General features: G+C 39.6%; 1 protein-coding gene and 1 pseudogene across 1 annotated transcript in view; one reads left to right on the forward strand and one right to left on the reverse strand.

Annotated features, from left to right (window-relative positions):
- The window catches only part of MRPL3 (mitochondrial ribosomal protein L3), a 64436-nt gene that overhangs the window by 14940 nt on the left and 22962 nt on the right, over positions 1 to 26534 (forward strand). The window contains exons 5-7 of the mRNA XM_055413737.2: positions 6835 to 6934; positions 8540 to 8600; positions 25048 to 25156. Of these exons, the coding sequence (XP_055269712.1) occupies positions 6835 to 6934; positions 8540 to 8600; positions 25048 to 25156 (270 nt within the window). The remainder of the gene's footprint in view (positions 1 to 6834; positions 6935 to 8539; positions 8601 to 25047; positions 25157 to 26534) is intronic.
- Positions 14354 to 14829, reverse strand: LOC129547801 (ATP synthase peripheral stalk subunit d, mitochondrial pseudogene; annotated as a pseudogene).

The raw sequence follows: 26534 nt of genomic DNA on the forward strand, positions 1-26534 counted from the left end.
TTTCTGCCATAAAGGTGGTGTCATCTGCATATCTGAGGTTATTGATATTTTTCCTGGCAATCTTGATTCCAGCTTGTGCATCATCCAGCCCAGCATTTCTCGTGATGTACTCTGCATATAAGTTGAATAAGCAGGGTGACAATATATAACCTTGATGTACTCCTTTTCCTATTTGGAACCAGTCTGTTGTTCCATGTCCAGTTCTAACTGTTGCTTCCTGACCTGCATACAGATTTCTCAAGAGGCAAGTCAGGTGGTCTGGTGTTCCCATCTCTTTCAGAATTTTCCATAGTTTACTGTGATCCATACAGTCAAAGGCTTTGGCATAGTCAATAAAGCAGAAATAGATGTTTTTCTGGAACTCTTGCTTTTTCAGTGATCCAGCGGATGTTGGCAATTTGATCTCTGGTCCTTCTGCCTTTTCTAAAACCAGTTTGAACATCTGGAAGTTCATGGTTCACGTATTCCTCAAGCCTGGCTGGGAGAATGTTGAGCATGACTTTACTAGCGTGTGAGATGAGTGCAATTGTGCGGTAGTTTGAGCATTCTTTGGCATTGCCTTTCTTTGGGATTAGAATGAAAACTGACCTTTTCCAGTCCTGTGGCCACTGCTGAGTTTTCCAAATTTGCTGGCGTACTGAGTGTAGCACTTTCACAGCATCATCTTTTAGGATTTGAAATAGCTCAACTGGAATTCCATCACCTCCACTAGCTTTCTTCGTAGTGATGCTTCCTAAGGCCCACTTTACTTCACATTCCAGGATGTCTGGCTCTAGGTGAGTGATCACACCATCATGATTATCTGGGTTGTGAAGATCTTTTTTGTACAGTTCTGTATATTCTTGCCACCTCTTCTTAATATCTTCTGCTTCTGTTAGGTCCCTACCATTTCTGTCCTTTATTGAGCCCATCTTTGCATGAAATGTTCCCTTGGTATCTCTAGTTTTCTTGAGGAGATCTCTAGTCTTTCCCATTCTATTGGTTTCCTCTATTTCTTTCAATTGATTGCTGAGAAAGGCATTCTTATCTCTCCTTGCTATTCTTTGGAACTCTGCATTCAAATGGGTATATCTTTCCTTTTCTCGTTTGTTTTTCGCTTCCCTTCTTTTCACAGCTATTTGTAAGACCTCCTCAACAGCCATTTTGCTTTTTTTCAGTTATTTTTCTTGGGGAATGTCTTGCTTCCTGTCTCCTGTACAGTGTGACGAACCTCCATCCATAATTCATCAGGCACTCTATCAGATCTAGTCCCTTAAATCTATTTCTCACTTCTACTGTATAATCATAAGGGATTTGATTTAGGTCATACCTGAATGGTCTAGTGCCTTTCACCACTTTCTTCAATTTAAGTCTGAATTTGGCAATAAGGGGTTTATGATCTGAGCCACAGTCAGCTCCCAGTCTTGTTTTTGCTGACTGTATACAGCTTCTCCATCTTTGGCTGCAAAGAATATAATGAATCTAATTTCAGTGTTGGCCGTCTGGTGATGTCCATGTGTAGAGTCTTCTCTTATGTGATTGGAAGAGGGTGTTTGCTATGACCAGTGCATTCTCTTGACAAAACTCTATTATCCTTTGCCCTGCTTCATTCTGTATTCCAAGGCCAAATTTTGTGTTATTCCAGGTGTTTCTTTACTTCCTACTTTTGCATTCCAGTCCCTTATAATGAAAAGGACATGTTTTTGGGGTGTTAGTTCTAAAAGGTACTCCTTCAGCATTACTGGTTGGGGCATAGACTTGGATTACCATGATATTGAATGGTTTGTTTTGGAAACAAACAGAGATCACTCTCGTTTTTGAGATTGCATCCAAGTACTGCATTTCTTTTGTTGACTGTGATGGCTACCTGATTTCTTCTAAGGGATTCCTGTGCATAGTAGTAGAAGTAATGATCATGTGAGTTAAATTCACCCATTCCAGTCCACTTTAGTTTGCTGATTCCTAGAATGTCAATGTTCACTCTTGCCATCTCCTTTTTGACCGCTTCCAATTTGCCTTAATTCATGGACCTAACATTCCTATGTAATATTGCTCTTTACAGCATTGGACCTCGCTTCTATCACCAGTCACATCCACAACTGGGTGTTGTTTTTGCTTTAGCTCTGTCCCTTCATTCTTTCTGGAGTTCTTTCTCCACTGATCTCCAGTAGCATATTGGGCACCTACCGAACTGGGGATTTCATCTTTCAGTGTCCTATCTTTTTGCCTTTTCATACTGTTCATGGGGTTCTCAGGGCAAGAATACTGAAGTGGTTTGCCATTCCCTTCTCCAGTGGACCACATTTTGTCAGAACTCTCCACCATGACCCATCCATCTTGGGTGGCCCCACACGGCATGGCTTAGTTTCATTGAGTTAAACAAGGCTGTGGTCCATGTGATCAGATTGGCTAGTTTTCTGTGATTGTGGTTTCAGTCTGTCTGCCCTCTGATGCCCTCTCTCAGCACCTACTGTCTTACTGCAGTTTCTCTTACCTTGGACGTGGGGTATCTCTTCATGGCTGCCGCTCCTGACCTTGGACGTGGGGTATCGCCTCTTGGCTGCTCTGGCGCCAAGCAGCGCGCCACCACTCCTGGGGTAGTATGATTATCTTAACGGTATTCTTTCAGTCCATTAGCACAGTATATCTTTCCATTTCTTTGTGTCATCTTCAGTTTGTTTCATCTGTGTCTTTTAGTTGTCCAAGGATTGATTTATTCCTAGGTTTTTGGGTTTTTGGGTACAATTGCATATGGAATTTTTTTTCTTAGTTTCTCTTTCTGTTCATTGTTAGTATATAGAAAAACAACAGATTTCTGTATTTAATTTTGTTTGTTGCCACTTTACTGAATTCATTTTTTCTAAAAGATTTTTAAAAATTTTCCATGTATAGTATTATGTCATCTGCAAATAGTGATAGTTTTACTTCTTCCTTTCCTGTCTGGATTCCTTTTATTTCTGTTTCAAGGAGCTGTATTTTTAAATGAAAATTTTTGTGTTTGCTTTCATAGAAAAATTGACTATGATTGAAGATGAAAAGCAGGGTCCTTGGTGATGTTGAATATCAGCCTTAGATTTCAGCATATGGGAAGTGAAACCATAGAGAGTGACAGGAATGAATGTATTTTATCAGTCTTGGGGGAAAGGACAGCTTCTGAGGGGCCTTTGAGGTAGAAAACAGTCTTCTGTGGACATCCGGAACATGACTTCTCAGTATTTGTTACATGGTCTCACTGTGGGACTTTAGGGAGTTTCTCAAGTCAGGGAGGGGGTGGAGTGCGGACTGATCCAAAACTAAAGTTCTCTGCCCTCAGGCCAGTGCCACCCAATTTCATGTCACCTACTCTGATGGTGAGGGATTGGGGGCAGGAGGAGAAGGGGATGACAGAGAATGAGACGGCTTGATGGCATCACCGACTCGATGGACATGAGTTTGAGTGAACTCCGGGAGTTGGTGATGGACAGGGAGGCCTGGCGTGCTGTGATTCATGGGGTTGCAGAGAGTCAGACACGACTGAGTGACTGAACTGAACTGAAGGGCAGCCTACTCAGTAAGTTATATAGGGGTACAGTTCATATTTCAAACTGAAATTAATAAGTACCTTAAGTTTGCTGCATATTCAAATGTGTGTTCTTCAGGTAAGAGTGGCTCGTCACTGGAGCTGGGACTGGGCATGTATTTAACAGAAAGTGGTACATAGTGGGAGGAGATTATGGACCCAGAGACTGGGATAGGCAGGCACAGGTAAGCATATATAGAGTACTGTGGCTCATCAGGGCCCTGCAAGTGTTTTGTGTAGGATCAGAGGGGAAACTGAGGGAGATGGGGACAGCAGGAAGAAAAATACTGTTGATTATATTCTCATGAAAGAGGCTCTTCACATCAGGAAATGTGAAATGGTACAACTTTTGGGGTAAGTCTTACAGCAATCTATGTCAAGAGTGTTAATTTGAAATGATACTAGGACATTATGTTAAGGAAATAAGTTGTCCGTAAAGTCTTCTATTCAAGAATATTCACGATAGCACACACAAAAAAGTGAGAGTGGAGGGAAGAGCAGACAGCAGGAGCTCTGGATGGAACAGCCAAAGTGTCTGCTCTTTGGAAGCGCACATTTTGGTGCCGTTGGGTGTGAGTCAGAAGCCATTGTACAGAAAATAAACAACTCAAAAAATACATATTATGACAGATGGAGGGAAGTGCTTTGAAGATTAACAAAGTGAGCTCAGGGCATTGCAAGAGACAGAAAATGGTGCTATCTATTTTAGGCAGAATAATTAAGAAAGGTAGGTTGATATTTGGGTGGAGACCTGAATAAAATGGGGGAGCATATCATACCAAAATCTGGCAGAGGCATGAGGAGAGACATAAATGAGGGAGGTTAAGAGGTACAGACTTCCAGTTGCAAAATAAATGAGTCATGGGTATGAAAAGTACAGTGAGGGGAAGACAGTCAGTAATTATGTAATATCTTTGTATGTGACAGATGGTAACTAGGCTTATCATATTGATCCTTATGTAATGTATAGGAATATTGCATCACTTTGTTTTATACCAGGAACTAACAGTGTTATAGGTCAGTTATACTTTAAAAAAACAAATTCATAGGAAAAGTTTTCAGATTTGTGGTTACCAGAGGCAGGTGATGGGGGGAAGGGGAATTGGATGAAGTCAGTCGAAAGGTACAAGGTTTCAGTTATAAGGTAAATAAATACCAGGGTTAAAATGTATAATATGATAAATATAATTAATACTACTGTGCATTACATGTGAAAGCTAATCTTCTAAGAGTTTTCATCAAAAAGAAAAAATTTGTTTTCCTTTAATTTTTTATCTACATGAAATGATGAATGTTCACTAAACTTACTGTGATAATCATTCTGTGATGTATGTAAGTCAAATCATTATTCTGTATACCTTAAACTTACATAGTATGGTATGTCAGTTATGTCTCAATAAAACTGGAAGAAAAAATAGAAACAAATGGGCCAAATTTTGATAATTATTGACTCTGAATGTCAGCATTCATGCGTATGTTTGAAATTTTCCTTAACAAAAGTGTACTCCTAAATTTAAATAAAGTAAATCTCCCATCTACAGTGGATAGAAGTGGTACAGGCTTAAAAAGAACAGACATGTTAAATTTGCATAACATACAGAATTCATATAGAATCCATAACCTACTGGGGGAGAAGATTGAAATCCTGGAAAAGCATAGAAAATGTTTCCTTCTTAGGCAGACATTTTCCACAGCTGTAAATAGGATAAGCAGTTTAAGACTTTGAAGAGGAAAAGGAAAAGAGAAAACAAATCTAGCAGAACGGCCTTCCAGGCAGAGGGCCAGTAGGTGTGGAGGACCTGAAGTTGTTGTTTAGTGAGTTCTTAGACTGGTAAGGAGCACACTGTCCCTAAGGCAGGGCAAGTTGTGCGAGTAGGTGGTGGTAGAACCTTATAAACTTAGGTGAGGACTTAGGACTTGATTCTGCATAAGATGCACCCCATTGTGGAGATTGATATAGCTTGAGTTTAGAAGGATCGTGCCAGCCTGTGAATGGAAAATAGGCCAGGGAGTCAGTCAGGATTATGGAAGCTGGAGAGCTAATAGGAGGCTACTGAAATCATCCAGACAATATACAACCGGCTGGGATGGGGGTGAGAAGTGGCTGGTGTGGCCTGTGTGTTTAAATCAAAGCTATAGGAGTGGCTGTTGGATGGACATGAAATGTGCAAAAGAGAGGTAACCACAGGATTTTTGGTCTAAACATAAGTACAGAGCTGCTGTTGAGACTCAGAAGAAGAGGCGAGCAGACCTCATAGAGTATGAGGCATGTTGAGTTCAAGTTTAAGACGTGTTGAACTTGAATTATTCTATGATATCAAAGTGAAATGTTGACTTGGCAGTAGGGCAGAAGACTCTATAGTTCAGAGTAGAACTTGGGATGGATATTGGAGAAGTGGGTCATTAACTTGTGCAAAAACCAGAGGGTAGTAGCTAGAAGTCAAGTGGAGGCCTTCCAAGGAAAGAGTGACTGCCTGTGCCCATTTTTGCTCACGTTTGCCAGTGTGTTTGGTGATTTTAACCAGTATGTTTCACAGGGGCTAGAAGCCCCTGGTGAAAGTGGGTTTGAGAAAGGGAGGAGTGTTTGTGGCTGAAGAAAAGTTTTTGTTTTCATATGAGTTATTGTGATTCTTGGTATGCTGATAGGAAAGTTCTAGTGGAAAGGGGGAAATTATTGATTCAGAAGGTGGTGGGGACGATTTCAGGAGTAAAGCCACTGAACTGGTGAGAGGGCTTAAGAATTAGTGCACAGTGGAGGGTTTGGCTTTAATGAGAGCATCAACAGTTCATCTATCATTGTAGTTCCCAGCCCCAGATTCACGTCAGAAACATGGAATGCTGCAAACACACTGCTGCCTGGCTGCCCCCCTAGACCAGTGAAGTTACAGGCCCCAAGCTGAGGCCCTGGCACTGGTGTTCTCTGAGAGCTCCCTCTGTGCCTCTTGGCACCTGGAGAGGGGTGGGAGGATGACAGTGTGTAAGGCTGGTGCAGGCAGTTTGATCAGCTTGGTGAAAAAAGTTTGGGGAACGTCTCTCAGTTTTATTTTTTCAGTGAAGTGAGAAGCAACATTATCAGCTCAAAGCAGGGAGGAAAAGGGAAGAGTGTGATGGATGAAACTCTCACCTCCCTTAAATAAGGGGAATGGGATACTCTTTGTGCACTCTGATTTGTCTTCTGGGCTGTTAGTAACTTAATTTAGATTTCTGTGCATCAAATTCCACCTTTTTATTAAGTTTTCTATGCATTAATTTCCACATATTTAATGTGTTGTTTATTTGTGCTGCTTCTCCTCTAGAAATCTACATCTATATTGGAATTTTACCAAGAACTTGGATTGCCACCAAAGCAGAAAATTAAAATGTTTAATGTAACAGATAATGCTGTTATTAAGCCAGGTAATCTGAGATTGGGAAGAGGAGGGAGGTAAAAATACCCAAATATGTGATTTGTTTAATGTCAGCCCTTTCAATAAAGCTGATTTCACAATACAAAGTCCCAAACATTTATTTTTAAATATAAAACTGTGTCTGATTTAATCACTAGGGACAAACGGGTCTTTTTCTTTTTTAAGTGGAAGGAACTGTAGAGAACTCTTTGTTCTCCATGAAAGAAGGAGGAACGCTTTTGTTTTTAATGTACAGAGTGTTTCACATTTGGAAAAGCCTCTCCAAATAAGTAAGTGAACTTTTAAAATGTAAAGTTCACTGTTTGTAGGCTGGTATTTTATTAAGTGAGGCATAGATTCTCACTGCGATAGAATAAGAAAATATAGCCAGAAACAGAAAAGTAACTGACCATGGCACCTTGATGTAAAGATTCTTACTTAAAAATTCCAAAGTATTTTACCTACTCCATGGAATATCAAAAAGTCAGATTTGGCAATATGATTATATTGGTTCACATAGTTAATGGCATTTTGATGTCTTTGAACTTTAGAAAAGCTTCCTCATGTCTTGAACTTGAGTTCTTGAGAAGTGGACTGTAGAAGGATGTTTTAAGATTTTATATTTTAATACCTGAACTGAATTTCTTGAGGTAGAATACAGTTGCAGTAGGCCTTGTTAATTGAGGTGATAGAGTCAACCTTGATAAAAGCTAGAATTGAAGGTATTTTTTTTAAGTGCACGTGTTTCATCTTTGAGGTAAAGTAAATGGGGTTAGCTAGTATAAACATGAAGTATGTGTCAACTTTTGCTGTAGTTCAAACTGTATGATACTGGGCTTTTTTTGTGGATGAAAAATGACCAAATATCAATTCAGGTGATTCAGTCTTGTAGAAATTTGATCATTTTCAGTCTCTCTATTTTTTCTTAATTCAAGGTTTTTCTCTGCCCATATAAATCCACGTTGGGTCCTACTTAAAGGACCTTATCCTCTGAAACCCTGAAGCATTTCACTCCTTGTTTTAAAGCAAATACAAATTAGCTTTTGATTATATTGTCTACTACATTGGTTCCAGTTTTTTTTTTTTTTTTTTTTGAAGTCTTACTGGGTGATGTTAATGTTGATTCCTATTTTTGGATAACTTATCTCCAATAGGAAAAAAAGAAAAGCCTTGATATCCTACATATTTTGAGTCATTCTCTTATTTTTATTTTTCTTATTAGAAATGGGAAATATATCTTAATATATTGTTATTAACAAGAAAAAGACAAAGAATCTCATGTATTTACCAACAGAAACAGTGTTGTCACGGGAGTTGCCTGTTTCAACCAGTATCATGGTGGCCTTTGACGGCACAAGCACGTCAGTGGCTGTGGGCTGCTGACCACTCTAGCACTATGTGCCCCGTATTTCAGCCTCTGTACTGTCCATTAAAATGCAGTTATTGAGCAGTTTTATTATTTTATTGTTGATGTTTCTAATCAGTAAAATTGCAGAAGAGGCTATCCTGACATTTTGAAATCTGGTAGCTAGAAAGCTTCCTATCTAGTTTGTTTAATGAAGTTGTTTCTGAGCTGACAAATTTCATATTGACTTTTTGTTTTCTTTTCATAAAGGCACTCCTCTTTATGCTGCTCACTTTCGCCCAGGACAATATGTGGATGTTACAGCCAAAACGTAGGTCCACATAACACGTTTTTTCCTTTTGTTTTCCTTGTATATTAAAAAACAGCAGAGTGAGTGAAAGAAGTGCAGTCTTTCGAAGTCAGTGAATAAAAGATAAGTAATCATTATTCTCATTCATAATTCTAATCATTAATGTAACTGATGGTACCAGTTTTTAAATTGCACTGAACTAGTTGTGCATGAAGCGTTTACATTTTAAATTGAGATGTGTTCTTCTTGAGATGGGACTAAGAGAAAGGTTACATTACTCAAGTTCCTTGTGGGCTGGGCCCACATCTATTTGAAGACAAAAGGCTGTGTATATTCTGTTGGTAAAAGATACAGGAAGCAGTTAAATTACAAACATCTTGTACTGTAGAGCATTTTTGGAACTGTATTGAAACCCTATCAGAAACTGGAAGAAGAAAACAGAATCATACCTTAAGCCTCTTCAGTAGCCATGACATCATCTCTTGGCACTAGAAGGGACAAAATATTTTGTCATACATAAAGAAGAGTTCAGATTTGGTAGAAATGAACACTTAATTGTCACTAACAGAAATGCTGACTTTGAATCATACTTTAACTTCAGCCCTGACTGGATAATCTCCAGGAAACTTTAGAATTTGTAGAAGTAGTTTTTTAAAAATCAGTTGTGACAACCTAGAGGAGTGGAATGGGAAGGGCAGGAGAGGCTCAAGTGGAAGTGGGTATATGTTTACTTCGGCTAACACATGGTGTGGCAGAAAGCAACACAACATTGTAAAGCAGTTATCCTCCAGTTAAACACTTTTAAAAATCAGTTGATGTTATCTCACTATGGATTAAAGTCACCAAGCCTTTTCAGTATCATTTATTATAATCCATATGATCTAGGCTAACTAAGCTTAACTCCAGATATCAGCTCTCATGCATTCTTTTGTTTGGCTTGGCTTGTGAGATCTTAAGTTCCCCTATAGGGATTGAACCCCCCAATCCATGGTAGTGAAAGCACCTAGTCCTAACCGTTGGATGGCCAGGGAATTCCCAAGTTCTCATTCACTCTTTTTTCTTGTTCTATTAACATTGACGACAGTTTCACTGCTTTATGTGTCTCAGTTTTCCTTTTGTCATTTGACAAGGTATGCAGCCTGTGTTCCAGGAATATTCTCACTGAGAACCGTTTGAAAATGAAAATAGCCTAGAGGTGCTCTGGGATAACCTTAGATCACAGTGGCTGAGCCAGAGCTGCTTCTTGTATCCACGGAAACCAGATAAATCTAGTGTCAGTTTCCTAAATGCAGTCAGATACTTCTTCGCTTCCTCATTATAATTGCCTACTTTCAAATATGGGCCATGGCACACAGGTCCTAGAGACCTTAGGTTTTGATTAGCTTTTTAGAAATGAAGGGGCTTTGGCCTGGAGAGGCGAGTAAGGTTTTAAAGAGGCTGTGAACCGTCCCCTTCTCCCTTCTTCCTGATTGTTGGGAACTCATTCCTACTTGCTGGGGCCTCTGAAATTACTGGTCTCATGGTAACATTTGTCCTGCATGCCCTTGTGAAGAAGTCAAAATATTTTAACTATAAAGCTTTGATTTGGGTAGATAGGGAGACGTGTTATGAATCAGATGGTTTTACTTTTTAAATTCCTAAATTATTACATATAATAAAATACTTCATGGTAATCTGTTAACTTAGAGTTAATAATGTGTGCTTTCCACTACATATTTTGTGGGGTAAATGAGATATTCAGGAAGCCCCACAAAATCAGTTTCCTTTGTTAGCAGACGCCTTGTGGCAGTGTTTGTGACTAGCTTGGATTGGAGCCTAGCCTTTTTAGTGTCTTGTGTTCAGTAGATGCTTTTATTTCATATGCTGTTGTTGGGTTTCTTTGACTTCTTTTTTTTTTTTAATTTTTTAATTGAAGGAAAATTGCTTTACCATGTTGTGTTGGTTTCTGGCATACAGCAAGCAATACAGATCAGCCAAAGTCATACATATATTACTTCCCTCTTGAACCTCCCTCCCCTCACTTCTAACTTCTTAGAAGCTGTTTTTAAAACTTCAGCCTTCTTGTGAGAGTGTGTTGGTTTTGTGTTTTAAGAGCATGTATCTAGAAGACAAGAGTGTGTATGCTGCTGCCACTGCTAAGTTGCTTCAGTCGTGTCCAACTCTGCGACCCCACAGACAGCAGCCCACCAGGCTCCCTTGTCCCTGGGATTCAGCCTTAGGACTAAACAGCTGATGAGAACTGAGAGAGGAACTAGCTTTAGGCTTTAGGGTAGTTGAAACGCAACTGTGGAGAAGGGGGACCTACATTTGTTGTGTGGCTGCTGTACCACCTTCTGTTTGACTATATAATGTGTGCACAGTGCTCTAGTGTATATCTCTTTGGGGGTATTACCTGAGATCGAAATGAAACAGACTGATCTTTCACTAAATGTTGCTGGTAACTGTAGTTTTCATCAGTTCAGTTCAGTCGCTCAGTCGTATCCGACTCTCTGCAACCCCGTGAATCACAGCACGCCAGGCCTCCCTGTCCATCACCACTCCTGGAGTTCACTCAAACCCATGTCCATAGAGTCGGTGATGCCATCCAGCCATCTCATTCTCTGTCGTCCCCTTCTCCCGCCCCCAACCTTTCCCAGCATCAGAGTCTTTTCCAGTGAGTCAACTCGTCACATGAGGTGGCCAAAGTATTGGAGTTTCAGCTTTAGCATCAGTCCTTCCAATGAACACCCAGGATTGATCTCCTTTAGAATGGACTGGTTGGATCTCCTTGCAGTCCAAGGGACTCTCAAGAGTCTTTTCCAGCACCACAGTTCAGAAGCATCAATTCTTCGGCGATCAGCTTTCTTCACAGTCCAACTCTCACATCCATACATGACCACGGGAAAAACCATAGCCTTGACTAGACGGACCTTGGTTGGCAAAGTTTTCATAGCTGGCATGTTATTATGGCCTCAGGGTGCTTAAAAGTGCTTTCAGATTTATAGAACTCTGTCCTCCTCATGTGGAGATGTTTTGGATCTCTCCTGAACCAGCTTGCATCTAAGCTGCACACAGTCCTGGTGGCAGCTGTCACTGCCATTGACTTTCCCTATATGTGTGTGTACCTGTGTACGTGCACGCACACATGAGTCTGCTTGCTTTTCTTTCTCCTCTTTAAATTCTTCTATCTCCTTTCCATGATGCTTCTCACTTTTTGAACAGTTCCCCCAGCTTGGAGTCTTAGTCCTTTACAGCCAGTGAGAATGTTTTCTCCTTGTTGGCTATAAACGGAACCGTTGTCTTCTGAACATAGGCTCCAACTTTGTCCTCCTTTTTTGTACTTTGTCCTCCTTTTGCAGCCCCTGTTTTAAAATTTTGAAACTTCCGGGTTCCATCATCTTGATTATTAATGATGTTATAGATGTACACACTGGAGAAAAAGTGTTGCACTGACATAGGTCAGATGAGGGGCCAGGGTTCATAGCCTGGAGCATCAGTTCCCACACTTGAGTGGGCTTCAGCATCTCCAGGAAGGCTTGTTAAACAATCTTCTATCTACTTCCAATCTTCAGATTGATTCGATCTGGGAAAGTACCTGAGAATTTGCATTTCCAACCAGTTCCCAGGTTGTGTGGATGCTGCTAGTCCAGGGACCACACTGAGAACCAGTGGACTGAAGAACAGTCAGGAGCTCATCAGTGAACTTGCTTTTCTGTGCTCCTTTACCCAGCACAGAGTCCCAGTGCCTGCCTTTTCTCAGCTCTACTCAAATTAGTCCTGAGAAATCTGTATGCAGGTCAAGAAGCAACAGTTAGAACCAGACATGGAGCAACAGACTGGTTCCAAATTGGGAAAGGAGTATGTCAGGCTGAATATTGTCACCCTGCTTATTTAACTTATATGCAGAGTAAATCATGTGAAATGCTGAGCTGGATGAAGCACAAGCTGGAATCAAGATTACTGGGAGAAATATCAATAACCTCAGATATGCAGATGACACCACTCTTATGGCAGAAAGTGAAGAAGAACTAAAGAGCCTCTTGATGAAAGTGAAAGAGGAGAGTGAAAAAGTTGGCTTAAAACTCAGCATTCAAAAAATGAAGATCATGGCATCCGGTCCCATCACTCCATGGCAATTAGGTGGGGAAACAATGGAAACAGTGGCTGACTTTATTTTTTTGGGCTCCACAATCACTGTGGATGGTGACTGCAGCCATGAAATTAAAAGACGCTTGCTCCTTGGAAGAAAAGCTATGACCAACCTAGACAACTTATTAAAAAGCAGAGACATTACTTTGCCAACAAAGGTCCATCTAGTCAAAGGTGTGGTTTTTCCAGTAGTTGTGTATGGATGTGAGATTTGGATCATAAAGAAAGCTGAGCACCAAAGAATTGATGCTTTTGAACTGTGGTGTTGGAGAAGATTATTGAGAGTCCCTTGGACTGCAAGGAGATCCAACCAGTCCGTCCTAAAGGAAATCAGTCCTGAATATTCATTGGAAGGACTGATGCTGAAGCTGAAGTTCCAATACTTTGGCCACCTGATGTGGAGAGCTGACCCATTGGGAAAGACCCTGATACTGGGAAAGATTGAAGGCAGGAGAAAGGGATGACAGAGGATGAGATGGTTGGATGGCATCACCCATCAATGGACATGTGTTTGAGCAAGCTCCAGGGGTTGATGATGGACAGGGGAGCCTGGTGTGCTGCAGTCCATGGGTTCCGACATGACTGAGCACCTGAACTGAACTGAACTCAAGTGATAACATACGGACATCTGTTTTACTTGCATCATACGCAAGTCTGATCAGTCTGATTTCAAACAACATTGCAGTAAAAGTAAGCCTGTGTATTACCCACATTTTAGTTAGCACGAAACTGAAAACTGGTCTCCTTAGTAACTAGCTTCATCTTCTCCTTTCCATTAGAGATTAATTTGAGATTTGTTTCTAATTGAAATTTATTTTTCTCATATTGTAATAATTATATTTAATTGTTAAGTCTACACTTACATTTTTAGTATTTCAAAATTTTTACTGTATACTTTAAGTTTTAATTACTGGATTAAATATGTGTTAGAAATAACTTAAGAAAAATTTAAAATGGAAAAATGCTAATTTAAGAAAATATAGTGTTAATAGAATCTATCTGCTTGAAGAACGAAATTGTCCACAGACATTTTAAGTGACCAGTAACCAACACTGGCAACCCCCCCTTTTTTTACATTTTAAAAAAATTTATTTATTTTTAATTGGAGGATAATTGCTTTACAGTATTGCGTTGGTTTCTGCCATGCATCAACGTGAATCAGCCATAGGTATACATATGTCCCTTCCCTCTTGAACCTCTATCGCCCCTCTAGGTTGTCACAAAGCCTCAGCTCGAGTCCCTGCGTCACACAGCAAGTTCCCACTGGCTGTCTGTTTTACATGTGGTAAATGTGTATGTTTTCATGCTACTCTCCATTTGTCCCATCCCACCCATTGTGTCCCCAAGTCTGTTCTCTATGTCTGCATCTCCACTGCTGCTCTGCAAATAGGTTCCTCAGCACCATCTTTCTACATTCCATATATATGCATTAATATACGATATTTGTTTTTGTCTTTCTGACTTACTTCATTCTGCATAATAGACTCTAGGTTCATCTGCCTCATTAGAACTGGCTCAGATGTGTTCCTGTTTATGGCTAGAAGCCTCTTCTTGAAGACTTCCTTAAATTGTCTTTTCACTATGTACTTATCTTTAATGTCCAGAGTTTATAATTCAGGGGCCAGAGCCTTCTCCCAGACTGAAGTTTATAAATTCTCAATTGGCTTGTGAGGCTAGTAGGAGTACTTTTTCTTGTCTAATATGGTTTCTGGGAAAACGTCATTCAAGTCCTCAGTGGTCATCTGATCAAGTGTTATTACGTTCCTCATCTTCTCCAGCTCTTTCTCATATTCCTCACTTCTGGTCTTTGAGAGAGACAGAAACTCAGCACAGCTTTTTCACATCTTCTTTTTCTTCAGTGTCTACCTGGGCAGTGTGTTTATCCTCTGGCATAGGAACCTTTGGGGCATTAACTTCTTCTCAAAGTCATCTTTCAAGCCAGCCTTTGCCACATTGGCCTTGTAAGCCCAGTCAATGGCAGGTGGTTTCTCAGGCAGGTTAGCCAACCTGGAGGTGAGGGTCTCATTCCAGAATTTCAAGGAATTAGCAGCGGCCTTAGGGAGATAATCTCCCTGAAAGCTACCTAGTCAGTGGCTTTTAGAGCAAGTTTCCATCTAACCATCTTGAGGACCTGTATTGACCCGGGGCCCACAGTCCACAGCAGGCTTCCCTGCATTTTTAAAATGTTCCTCTTTTAATGATTACATTGGAAAATCTGCTTGCTGCTGCTGCTGCTAAGTCACTTCAGTCGTGTCCGACTCTGTGTGACCCCATAGACGGAAGCCCACCAGGCTCCCCCGTCCCTGGGATTCTCCAGGCAAGAACACTGGAGTGGGTTGCCATTTCCTTCTCCAATGTGTGAAAGTGAAAAGTGAAAGTGAAGTCGCTCAGTCATGTCTGACCCCCAGCGACCCCACCGACTGCAGCCTACCAGGCTCCTCCATCCATGGGATTTCCTAGGCAGTAGTACTGGAGTGGCTTGCCATTGCCTTCTCCGGGAAAATCTGCTTACGTTGAAAAAAAAATTATATTTACCTGTGCTGTATTTTTAAACCAGAAATAGTTTTTTATCTAAAGAGTCTGAGAATACAAATTCTATTTAGATTATGTGGGAAAGATCCTTAACATCTAATATGTAAAACTATTCTATCAGAATAATTTTTCAGTTTTCATTATTCTATAAATAGACAATAAGTCTCAGTCTTTGAAATGTATCAGTTTTATGTAATTTATTCTAATTCTAGCATATATAATGATGCATTCCCCACACCACCACAACTGCCGCCAGGTAGTGGTACTACCTGGTGTACTAGGCCCCTTTTAAAGACTATATTCTTTGTTCTGTAATGGTGATTCCACTGTAATTTCTAACAGATGATGGGTTTGGAGGTTCAACGTTTTTCCCTTTCTTTCTCTCTCAATTTTGAGGAGGAAACATCTCTAGATAATGTAGAAAGAGTCACTAAGATAAAGTATGACTATTGATTCTACCCTTAACATACGATGTTTAGTCCATTGTTTTCTGTTGAATTCTAGCAGTGCTTATTTTAACTTTTGAGTTTCTCTTTTTTTTAAACGAGAACACTCAGGAAAGAATGAAAGTAAGATAAAAAGAAAACTGTAAATACACATTCTGCATTGTTTAGGAGAAAAATGTTCAGTTCAGTTCAGTCGCTCAGTCGTGTCCGACTCTCCGCGACCCCATGAATCACAGCACGCCAGGCCTCCCTGTCCATCACCAACTCCCGGAGTACACTCAAACTCATGTCCACAGAGTCGGTGATGCCATCCAGCCATCTCATTCTCCGTCGTCCCCTTCTCCTCCCGCCCCCAACCTTTCCCAGCATCAGAGTCTTTTCCAGTGAGTCAACTCGTCTCATGAGGTGGCCAAAGTATTGGAGTTTCAGCTTTAGCATCAGTCCCTCCAGTGAACATCCAGGATTGATCTCCTTTAGAATGGACTGGTTGGATCTCCTTGCAGTATAAGGGACTCTCAAGAGTCTTCTCCAACACCACAGTTCAAAAGCATCGATTCTTCGGCGATCAGCTTTCTTCACAGTCCAACTCTCACATCCATACATGACCACGGGAAAAACCATTGCCTTGACTAGACGGACCTTGGTCGGCAAAGTAATGTCTCTGCTTTTTAATATACTATCAAGGTTGGTCATAACTTTCCTGGTCAGTCTTCCTTCCAATCCCAAAGAAAGGCAATGCCAAAGAATGCTCAAACTACCGCACAATTGCACTCATCTCACACGCTAGTAAAGTCATGCTCAAAATTCTCCAAGCCAGGCTTCAGCAGTATGTAAACCGTGAACTCCCAGATGTTCAAGCAGGTTTTAGAAAAGGCAGAGGCACCAGAGATCAAATTGCCAACATCCGCTGGATCATGGAGAAAGCAAGAGAGTTTCAGAAAAACATCTATTTCTGCTTCATTGACTATGCCAAAGCCTTTGACTGTGTGGATCACAATAAACTGTGGAACATTCTGAAAGAGATGGGAATCCCAGACCACCTGACCTGCCTCTTGAGAAACCTGTATGCAGGTCAGGAAGCAACAGTTAGAACCGGTCATGGAACAACAGACTGGTTCCAAATAGGAAAAGGAGTGCGTCAAGGTTGTATATTGTCACCTTGCTTATTTAACTTATATGCAGAGTACATCATGAGGAACGCTGGGCTGGAAGAAGCACAAGCTGGAATCAAGATTGCTGGGAGAAATATCAATAACCTCAGATATGCAGATGACACTACCCTTATGGCAGAAAGTGAAGAGGAACTCAAAAGCCTCTTGATGAAAGTGAAAGAGGAGAGTGAAAAGGTTGGCTTGAAGCTCAACATTCAGAAAACAAAGATCATGGCATCTGGTCCCATCACTTCATGGGAAATAGATGGAAAAACAGTGGAAACAGTGTCAGACTTTGTTTTTTTGGGCTCCAAAATCACTGCGGATGCTGATTGCAGCCATGAAATTAAAAGACGCTTGCTCCTTGGAAGGAGAAAAATGTTAGGTCTCTCTTAAAGAACTTAGAAGACACTGGTGATGGTGATGAGCCCATACTGGTGGGCATGGGACACTTTCCTGCCAGGTGTCTTACTGAACTTTGAATTCATGACAGTGGCATGCCTGAAGTAATTTCTCAAAGCACAGATTGAAATCAGAAAACAGTTCATTCAGTTACTTAAAAGATTTTTTTCTTTCTGTATGTAAGATCATCTAAAAATCTGTCTATGAGTCTGGGCTAATGAAAACAACCCATATGTTTTCAGGCATAATCTTATTACTTAAATAGCAATTTCTGACATAATCTTACTGTTTTTGAAGTTATCAGTGTCCTTTAAATTCTCATTACCCTTTGGCTCAAAACAGAAAAATATGTATGTATGCTCAGTCTTGTTCGATACTTTGTGACGCAGTGGACTGTAGCCCACCAGGCTCCTCTGTCCATGGGATTTCCCAGGCAAGAATACTGGAGTGGGTTGCCATTTCCTTCTCCAGGGAATCTTCCTGACCCAGGGATCGAACCCACATCTCTTGTGTCTCCTGCATTGGCAGGCAGATTCTTTACCACTGAGCCACCTGGGAAGCCCAAAGAGAAGCAGCTGCCAGGAGAGACAGACAGGGTACTTACTTTGATAATGTTGTCACTGGTAGTAGAAATGAAAGGAGTAGGGAAGAGTTAATTTGGGTTCTTTCATTAAAACATCAAAATATGTACAGAAATATTGTCCATCAGAGCCTTCAGGTGATTAAAAAGCTAGGTAGGTTCTTAACAAAACAGAGACCCTTTTGAACTGTGTGCTCAGTCCTGCATACTGTCAGAGAAGGGTGCTTCCACATAGTCAGAAGCTCAAGGGAAAACAAGATACATGCTTCTTTCAGGGAACAGTTGTTCTCCAGCCCTGCACATTTTAATAAATTACTTTACTTACTGGTTATTCAAAGCAGTAAAATTTTAAGCACACTAGTGAAAACATTTTCTAAATGAGTAAACTGTAGAGGAAAACAGTCTATGTGAGAAAAACAGTTTGTTTTCAGTCGATCAAAGTGAGCTGGTGTAGGGAGCGAGGTCAAAGCATGGCTCTGCTTCTCGCAGCTCTGTGACCTAGACGGCTCTCTTAACCTCTCTGTCACCTCAGCTTTGTTGTTGCTCAGCTGCTTAGTCATGTCCGACTCTGCCACCCCACAGACTGCAGCACACCAGGCTTCCCTGTCCTTCACTGTCTCCTGGAGTTTGCTCAAACTCATGCCCATTGAATCCGCGATGCCATCCAGCCATCTCATCCTGTCTCCCACTTCTCCCGCCTTCAATCTTAGCCAGCATCACAGTCCTTTCCAATGAGCTGGCTCTTCACATCAGGTGGCCAAAGTACTGGAGCTTCAGCATCAGTCCTTCCAATGAATATTCAGGGTTGGTTTCCTTTAGGACTGACGGGTTTGATCTCCTTGCTGTCCACAGGACTCTCAAGAGTCTTCTCTAACATCACAGTTAGAAAGCATCAGTTCTTCAGTGCTCAGCCTTCTTTATGGTCCAACTCTCACATCCATGACTACTGGAAAAACCATAGCTTTGACTATATGGACCTTTATTGGCGAAGTGATAACTCTCCTGTTTTCATGTGCTGTCTAGATTGGTCATAGCTTTCCTTCCAAGCAGCAAGCGTCTTTTAATTTCATGACTGCAGTCACCATTCACAGTGATTTTGGAGCCCAAGAAAATAAAGTGTCTCACTGTTTCCATGTTTTCCCCATTGTGTTTGCCATGAAGTCATGGGACTGGATGCCATGATCTTTGTTTCTTGAATATTGAATTTTAAGCCAGCTTTTTCACTCACCTCATTCACTTTCATCAAGAGCCTCATCTTTAATATAAGACTAATCATACCACCTGCCCCATAGCCTCCTAGTGTTAAGATTGAATGAAATAATGCACATAAGGCTCTTAGCTCAAGATCTGGGATGTAGTAAATGCTTGAAAGTATCGGCTGCTATCACTATTACTGTTTTCTCATTTGTTTCTTTTTCTTTTTTTTGGTTTCACAATTTTAAAGGAAAAATCTATGTTTTCCTCAATAGGAAATATCTTTTAAAATGAATTAACTACATTAAGTTATTTAGAATTCAATTGTGGTACTTTCTAATACATCAAGTTATTGCCTCTTAAACTGTTTTGTATAGCCAAGTAGTAACTTTGCAAAGCACTCTAGGTAATTTTATGAATATATAATACCTGCCACATCTAGAATTTACAGTGTAATGAGGATGCCCTTGAAATAGCTCCATGCTTACCTGATATGCTACTTTATTTTTGCTTTACTCTGTTTATCAGGAGGCATTGTGACCTGGGTTGAACGCAGAACCAGATGCTTTCATTTACCAGGGATTTAACCTTGGGCAAGTGGCTTAACTTATCTTTAACATAAAGGTTTAGGATTAAATGGTTTCTAAGTTTCTTCTTTTTTAAAAAAAAAATGTGTTTCTTTTTTTTTTTAAATAAAGTACAGTTGATTGACAATATTATGTTAGTTTCAGGTATACAGCAAAGTGATTGTGTTATATATATACATCCTTTTTCATATTTCTTTTCCTTATGGTTTATCATGGGATACTGAATATAGTTCCCTGTACTATATGGTGGGACTTTGTTGATTATCTGTTGTATATATGGTAGTTTGTATCTGCTAATCCTGAATTCCTAACTTATCCCTCTCCTACCCTTTTCCCCTTTGGTAACTCTCAGTTTGTGTTTTGTATCTATGAGTCTATTTCTGTTTTTTAAATAAGTTCATTTGTATCACTTTTTTTCTAGATTCTACATATTTCTAAGTTCCTTTCAGTTATATAAATCTCTTTCCAAAAAGTAATCCCTCAATTTCCCAAGTGGCATAATTCACTGTTTTCTATATTAATGAAGAAGTAATACTCAGAAAACTGTTTTGTCTTTTCATGATGTTACAGAATTATTTGAGTTTTCTGTTTCGAGAAGAGCAGACTGAACTTAGGACAGCAAAGATGGTGTCTAGGTTTAGTTAGGACAGCCAGAAAATGCTCCCTTCTATAAAAGGGCCCAAAAGAATCACTGAACATTTGGCTCTTTGTCCTACTGAATGAGGGGCTTCCCTGGTGGTTCAGATGGTAAAGAATCTGCCTGCAATGCCGGAGACACAGGTTCAATCCCTGTGTCAGGAAGATCCCCTGGAGAAGGAACGGCAACCGACTCTAGTATTTTTGCCTGGAGAATCCCATGGACAGAGGATCCTGGCAGGATATAGTCCATAGGGTCGCAAAAGAGTTGGACACAACTTAGCAACTTAAACAACAACTGTTGAATTATCTAGATTTAATGTCAGGAAGCTGTAAGCAGTGCACACTTAGCAGTCAGTTGTTGATAAAAATATTCCAAGACATTGATAGTTTTATAGTTTTTGTTGGTAGTTTGTAGCTTTATCGTTTTTCAACAGAAACAGAATACCTCCTGTTCAGGTCACGCTGTCACAAATTCATCCTGGAGAGGAACAGCCAAACAGATCTTCCATGCTAGCTTTTACCTTGTGTGTGATGAAATGCAGAGCACCTGAAACGTTCCACAATGACTTACCTGTGTGCTCAGGAGCTGTTTTACTTTGCTGATTGAATAGGGTTAGACAAGAACCCTGCATTGGGTAGAAGCTGACTTCAGACATTTACAGAGGTCTTCAGTGGCCAGGGCAAGACTTGGTGAAATTCCTTCAAAATTCCTCAGAGGACTCAGAATGGATGAACTTGAGAGTACTCCTCACCTATAGACCTCATAGACTATTCTATCCTCATATACAAGTGTATCCAGAACCATGCAATCAAAGGCAGTTACCCACTAAGTAGGGAAATGTTTGATGGGTGTGTATTAAATCTTTGTATCTGCTGGTAGACATTTAGATGTTCATCAGAGTGTGACAGGGAAATGAAATTCATAGTACTAATCTCTGGAGATTTATGGAATACAGTTAGAAACACTAAATTATACATTCTCTTCTTCAAGATTCTTAACAGTCAGACCTTCACGCCCTTCCTCCCCTTTTCTTAATACAGTCTTCTTAAACTTTTATTAAAAAGCCCATTATATATAGCATTTGAAAACTATAGGGCCAAGTCAGGAAGCAACCTAGATATCCATCTGCAGACGAATGGATAAGAAAGCTTTGGTACATATACACAATGGAGTATTACTCAACCATTAAAAAGAATGCATTTGAACCAGTTCTAATGAGGTGGATGAAAGTAGAGCCTATTATACAGAATGAAGTAAGCCAGAAAGAAAAACACCAATACAATATACTAACACATATATACGGAATATAGAAAGATGCAAATGATAACCCTGTATACAAGACAGCAAAAGAGACACAGATATATAGAACAGTCTTTGGGACTCTGTGGGAGAGGGTGAGGGTGGGATGGTTTGGGAGAATGGCATTGAAATATGTATATTATCATATGTGAAACGAATCGCCAGTTCAGGGTCGATGCATGTTACAGGATGCTCGGGGCTGGTGTGCGGGGATGACCCAGAGGGAGGATAAGGGGAGGAGGGAGGTGGGAGGGGGGTTCAGGAGGGGGAACTCATGTACACCCGGGGCGGATTCATGTCAATGTATGGCAAAACCAACCAATATAATATTGTAAAATAATTAGCCTCCAATAAAAATAAAAATTAAGAAAAAAAAAAAGAAAACTATAGGGCCAAATCAAGGAAATAATTATTTCTTCCAGACACAGTTAAAGCCAGTAACAGAGTTACTCAGTTCTCAAGGTAGGGTGCTACTTTCAGATGCTGCACAATCCCTGTGCTTCATGAGCTTAAAGTACAGTGAGGAAAAACACCAAGAAACAGGACAATAAAGTCTAAATTTAAATCGTATCTCTGAGATTTTTTGAAGTTTTGTTTTAGCAAGTATGAATGCTGTAAATAAAGTACACTTTTTATGTTTTCCTAATTTTCACATATGTTTCACTAGATTTGGACCTTAACATTGTGTTCCGAGCTGATTTGAATTTTCCTTTGTTTCATTTATTCTGCTGTCTTTAACTAAAAATGGCAGCAAAAAAGGGGTGGGTGAGATTAAAGCATATTATGTATTTTATATCCCTTTTAGTGAGCTGAAGGTTTTATTTTATGCGACTGGTGACAATGCTATGCTGGAACTGTGCATGGGTATACTAAGTGTATATTCCTTCACTTCCTGCTTTTGTCTTGTTTTTGTTCTCCAGTTGGGTGACAACTGAGAGAAACAAAGGAATAGACACCTGTTCTGCACCCCCACCCCCCACCCCGGAGCAACAGGTGCCTTTTGTTCTCTATGGTCTCAGTTCAGCCAGTGATTTGTCACATCATGTGTGTCTTATCCTTTTGTTTAAAGGTTATTTATTGAAGAGGCTCCCATTATACGCACTATAACAACATGATGTGTTCTAGAACTATATTGAAAAACAGTCTGTAATTAGCTGACAGTAATTAACACTTCCAGGATACCACTTTGATTTTGTAATCATCTGCTGGTAAAATGAGCTAAATTATCTTCTGAAATTTACCCAGAATGTTTTTTTTTACCAGTGCACACTTGCATTCTCTCTCTGTAAGCAGGAGCTGAATCAGTTTGAGAACTCAGAAGGTAACAACAAACTTTCCACCAAGAATGACCACTGTTAGTATTTTGAAACCATGCTCACTTTAGATTTGGCATTGCCACTCCCTTCCCTTTTTTCTTTAAAGTGTTATTTGCTGAACAGTATAAGTTCAAATGACTTTTTAGGTACTTTTCTATTTTTAAATTCTATTTTTAAATTTTTCAAACACATTCTAAAATTCAGTGTTAAGTTTCTGAAGCAAAACTGCAGTGAAATATTTTATTATTTATTTCCCAGATGCTAATCTTGCAAAGTTTATGGTGACTTTTCAGTGAATATTGAAATTCATTAAATTTCTACTTTACCTCTTTGATCAAGGATAAGCATTATTTTGAGTTCTTGAGGCCAAAAAAAATTATGTACAGGCACACCTTGGATATATTATAGTTCAGTTCCAGACCACTGTGGTAAAGCAAGTCAAACAGATTTTTTCATTTCCTAGTGCATGTACAAGTTATGTTTACACTGTATTATAGTCTGTTAAGTGTGCAATAGCATGATGTCTAAAAATCAATTTATGTGCCTTAATTTAAAAATACTTCTGGCTTAAAAAGAAACCGTCATCTGATCACACAAGGTTGCCACAAACCTTTCAAATTGTAAAATCCACAGCATCTCTGGAACACAATAAAACAAGATATGCTGGTCAGTGTATACCATAAGTGATGTGTTAGTTGATTAATGTGAAAAAAAGCTACATTGAAATTATTCATATACAAATAGCTTTGACCTTCGATTTGATAATATTCAGCTGTTATTTCCTATAAATATTCGTATTGTTTTTATGTTGATATCATCTTGATTTGTCTAAAACAAGTCATCTTAGTTAGGTGGGCTTATTTACTTCAATCCATTACTCTCTGATGATTATTTATTTAGTGATAGCTTTGTTAAATTAAGGGAACATAACATTAAAAAATGTTGACATATTATTAATATCTAATGAAAAGTAGAGAAATTGTTTTTATCTTAAGGGTCTATAAAATATGCCTGATAGAATCTTACAACTCATTCTAGGCATTTCTTTGTACCATTCGTCCTGATACATTTGACAATCACAGACAAACTTTAATACTGTTTGAACCTTAGTATTGTTTCTGTCTACATTACATGATGTTTCTCTAGTTAGCAGAATTTGACAATAGAATGGTTTTGTTTAAAAATTGAAATATTAGACTTTTAAGAAATTGATAGTGTCTGATTTTATTTCTCCATTGGCTTCTGACTCAGACCTTGAAACCAAGATCCAACTTCTCATCTTGCTGAGCATTTAGGGCATTATTAATATTTTATTTCATGTTCTATTGTATATTCCTGCCTAGAGTTTTAAAACACAATAGCCTGAAACAATACGCATTTATTACCTCACAGTTTCTGTGATCATGACTCCCAGTACAGCTTAGCTGGGTGCCTCTGGCTCAGGGTCTCTCACGAAGCTGCAGCTGACGCATCACTCAAGACTGCAGTCATCTCCGAGTTCAACTTGGGGAGAATTGCCTGCAAGCTCATTAATGTGGCCACTGGTGAGCATCAGGCCCACAGTTGTTGGCTACAGAGGTCTTTGCTGCATGACTCTCAATAGGATAGCTATTGTTATGGCACCTGGCTTCTTTGAGAGCTGAGAGCACAGAGAGGAAGCCAGTTTCTTTGTAATGTAGAGTCAGAGGTGATGTTTATCACTTCTGCCATAGTTTATTGCTTAGAGTTGAGTTGCTGTTCTACACAGACTCAAGGGGAGGTGATTGATCATACAGGGGCATGCATACTGGGAGGTAGGGGATTTTTTTTGTTTTGCTTTTTTAATTTTTATTGGAGTACAGTTGCTTTGTAGGAGGTGGGGATCTTAATGGTTGCCTGCTGCATCTCTTGAAGTACCTTGAACTTCTAAAATGTCCCACTTTTATTGTGTTGTTACATAGGATTAGGATGATAGAACTTCTGCTTAACTTGCTGTTGTCTTATGATCTTTATATAGAATGAGACTTCAGAAAGTGGACTTCAGCAATCAGGAGAAAGATAAAGGCATATTCATTTGCAATTTTGCTTATATGGCCTTTTCTAGTTATTTGGATAAGGAACTTTGCTGAAACTCTAAAATACTATCAGAGTATGCAGTTGGGGATATTTTACCTCTCTTCATTATGTGAATTGTAACCGATTTATCTTGCTCAGTATTGGTAAAGGTTTTCAAGGTGTCATGAAAAGATGGGGATTTAAAGGCCAGCCGGCTACTCATGGTCAAACAAAAACCCACAGGAGGCCTGGAGCTATTTCAACTGGTGTAAGTATAAGTTAGTGATCCTCTTTTTAGTGGTGAAGATTCAGCTTTTGTGCCTATGGTGCTTTGGTCTGTCTTTGGGATCGAGTCACATATTTTGAATCTTATTTCAGGTGGGTCCTAGTAAAAGTCACACGTCTGTGGGTTCTGGCCTTTTTTACTTTCCAAAGCCAGGTGTGAATTATCTGGTTATATCTTATGTACTTACAGCCAATGTTCTCAGTACTGTCTGTCTACTTTCTTTCCCATCTTTGCCTCCCATGCTATACTCTGAAGTCCGCTAAAGTGAATAGGGATCAGAGTGCCCTTCCATCTGGCCTCACTGGTTCCTTAACAGATTTGTTTCTGCCTTAAAAGAGACCATTGGTAAAAGTTGTCAAGGACAATATAATGATAAAAGGGAAAGTAGTAGAGAAAGAAATGAGAAATAGGCAATAGGGGCATAAGAAGAAGAGAAGGAGTTTTCTACTACTAATTCAGCCCTAGTGAACACCTCTCCCAAAGGTATAGCCTAAAAAACCTGGAGAAGGGTTACTCTTCGGAGCATCAGAGGATGCAAGGTCAGTTCTAAAGCTTGATAATGTACTCTATTTATAAGAGTGATACAGTTTAAAAACACTCTTGAGTTAATTTCTCACCTAGCAGATTATGCTGTCAAGGTGTTTAATTTTTTCCACTCTCTTGGCAAGGATGTTCTCTCATCCATTGCTGCTGGAAATAGAGTGTATTCTTTATTGGGGGAAATGTGGTGATATCTAACAAACTACCCATGTATTTGCTTTTGACACAGCAATCCTACTTCTCAGAATTTACCCTAAAGATATTCTCCCAAAAATATAAAGATGCAGTTGTACAAAATTAGTCATTATAACATTATTTGTAATTTATAAGCATAAATGTTCATACCTGGGAGTTCGGATCCGAACTCCCAAGTATAGTGGAATACTATGCAGCTGAAAAACAGCAAGGTCATTGTGAAACAATGACATGATTTCCAGGATATAACAAATACACACGTTACCTGCTTATTTTTGCAAAAAGAAGGACAAAAAAGATAAACCAGAAACTAATAAGATTGATTGCCTACTAAGGATGAGTTAGAAAAGTGTTGAAGAGCTCAGTAGTGGCAGGAGTGATGCTGAAGATATACTTTTTTATTACACTTTTTACTTTGGAACCATGTTAATGTTTTACATATTCAAAGTAAAATAAAAACAGAGGTGGAGGGATCCATAATGGAATATAATTAGAAAATGAACCTATTTCAGATGAGTAACAGACCCTCACTAAAGTGGAGGACTGGAGTGGACTAACTCAAGTAACTTGTGAATACAGTTGTTAGCTGTATACCCAGAATCTGAATTTAAAATGTTCTGTGTGC

The sequence above is a fragment of the Moschus berezovskii genome, chromosome 1 (assembly GCF_049115385.1).
Source record: "Moschus berezovskii isolate FMDL1 chromosome 1, NW_MosBer_1.0, whole genome shotgun sequence".
Lineage (NCBI taxonomy): Eukaryota > Metazoa > Chordata > Mammalia > Artiodactyla > Moschidae > Moschus > Moschus berezovskii.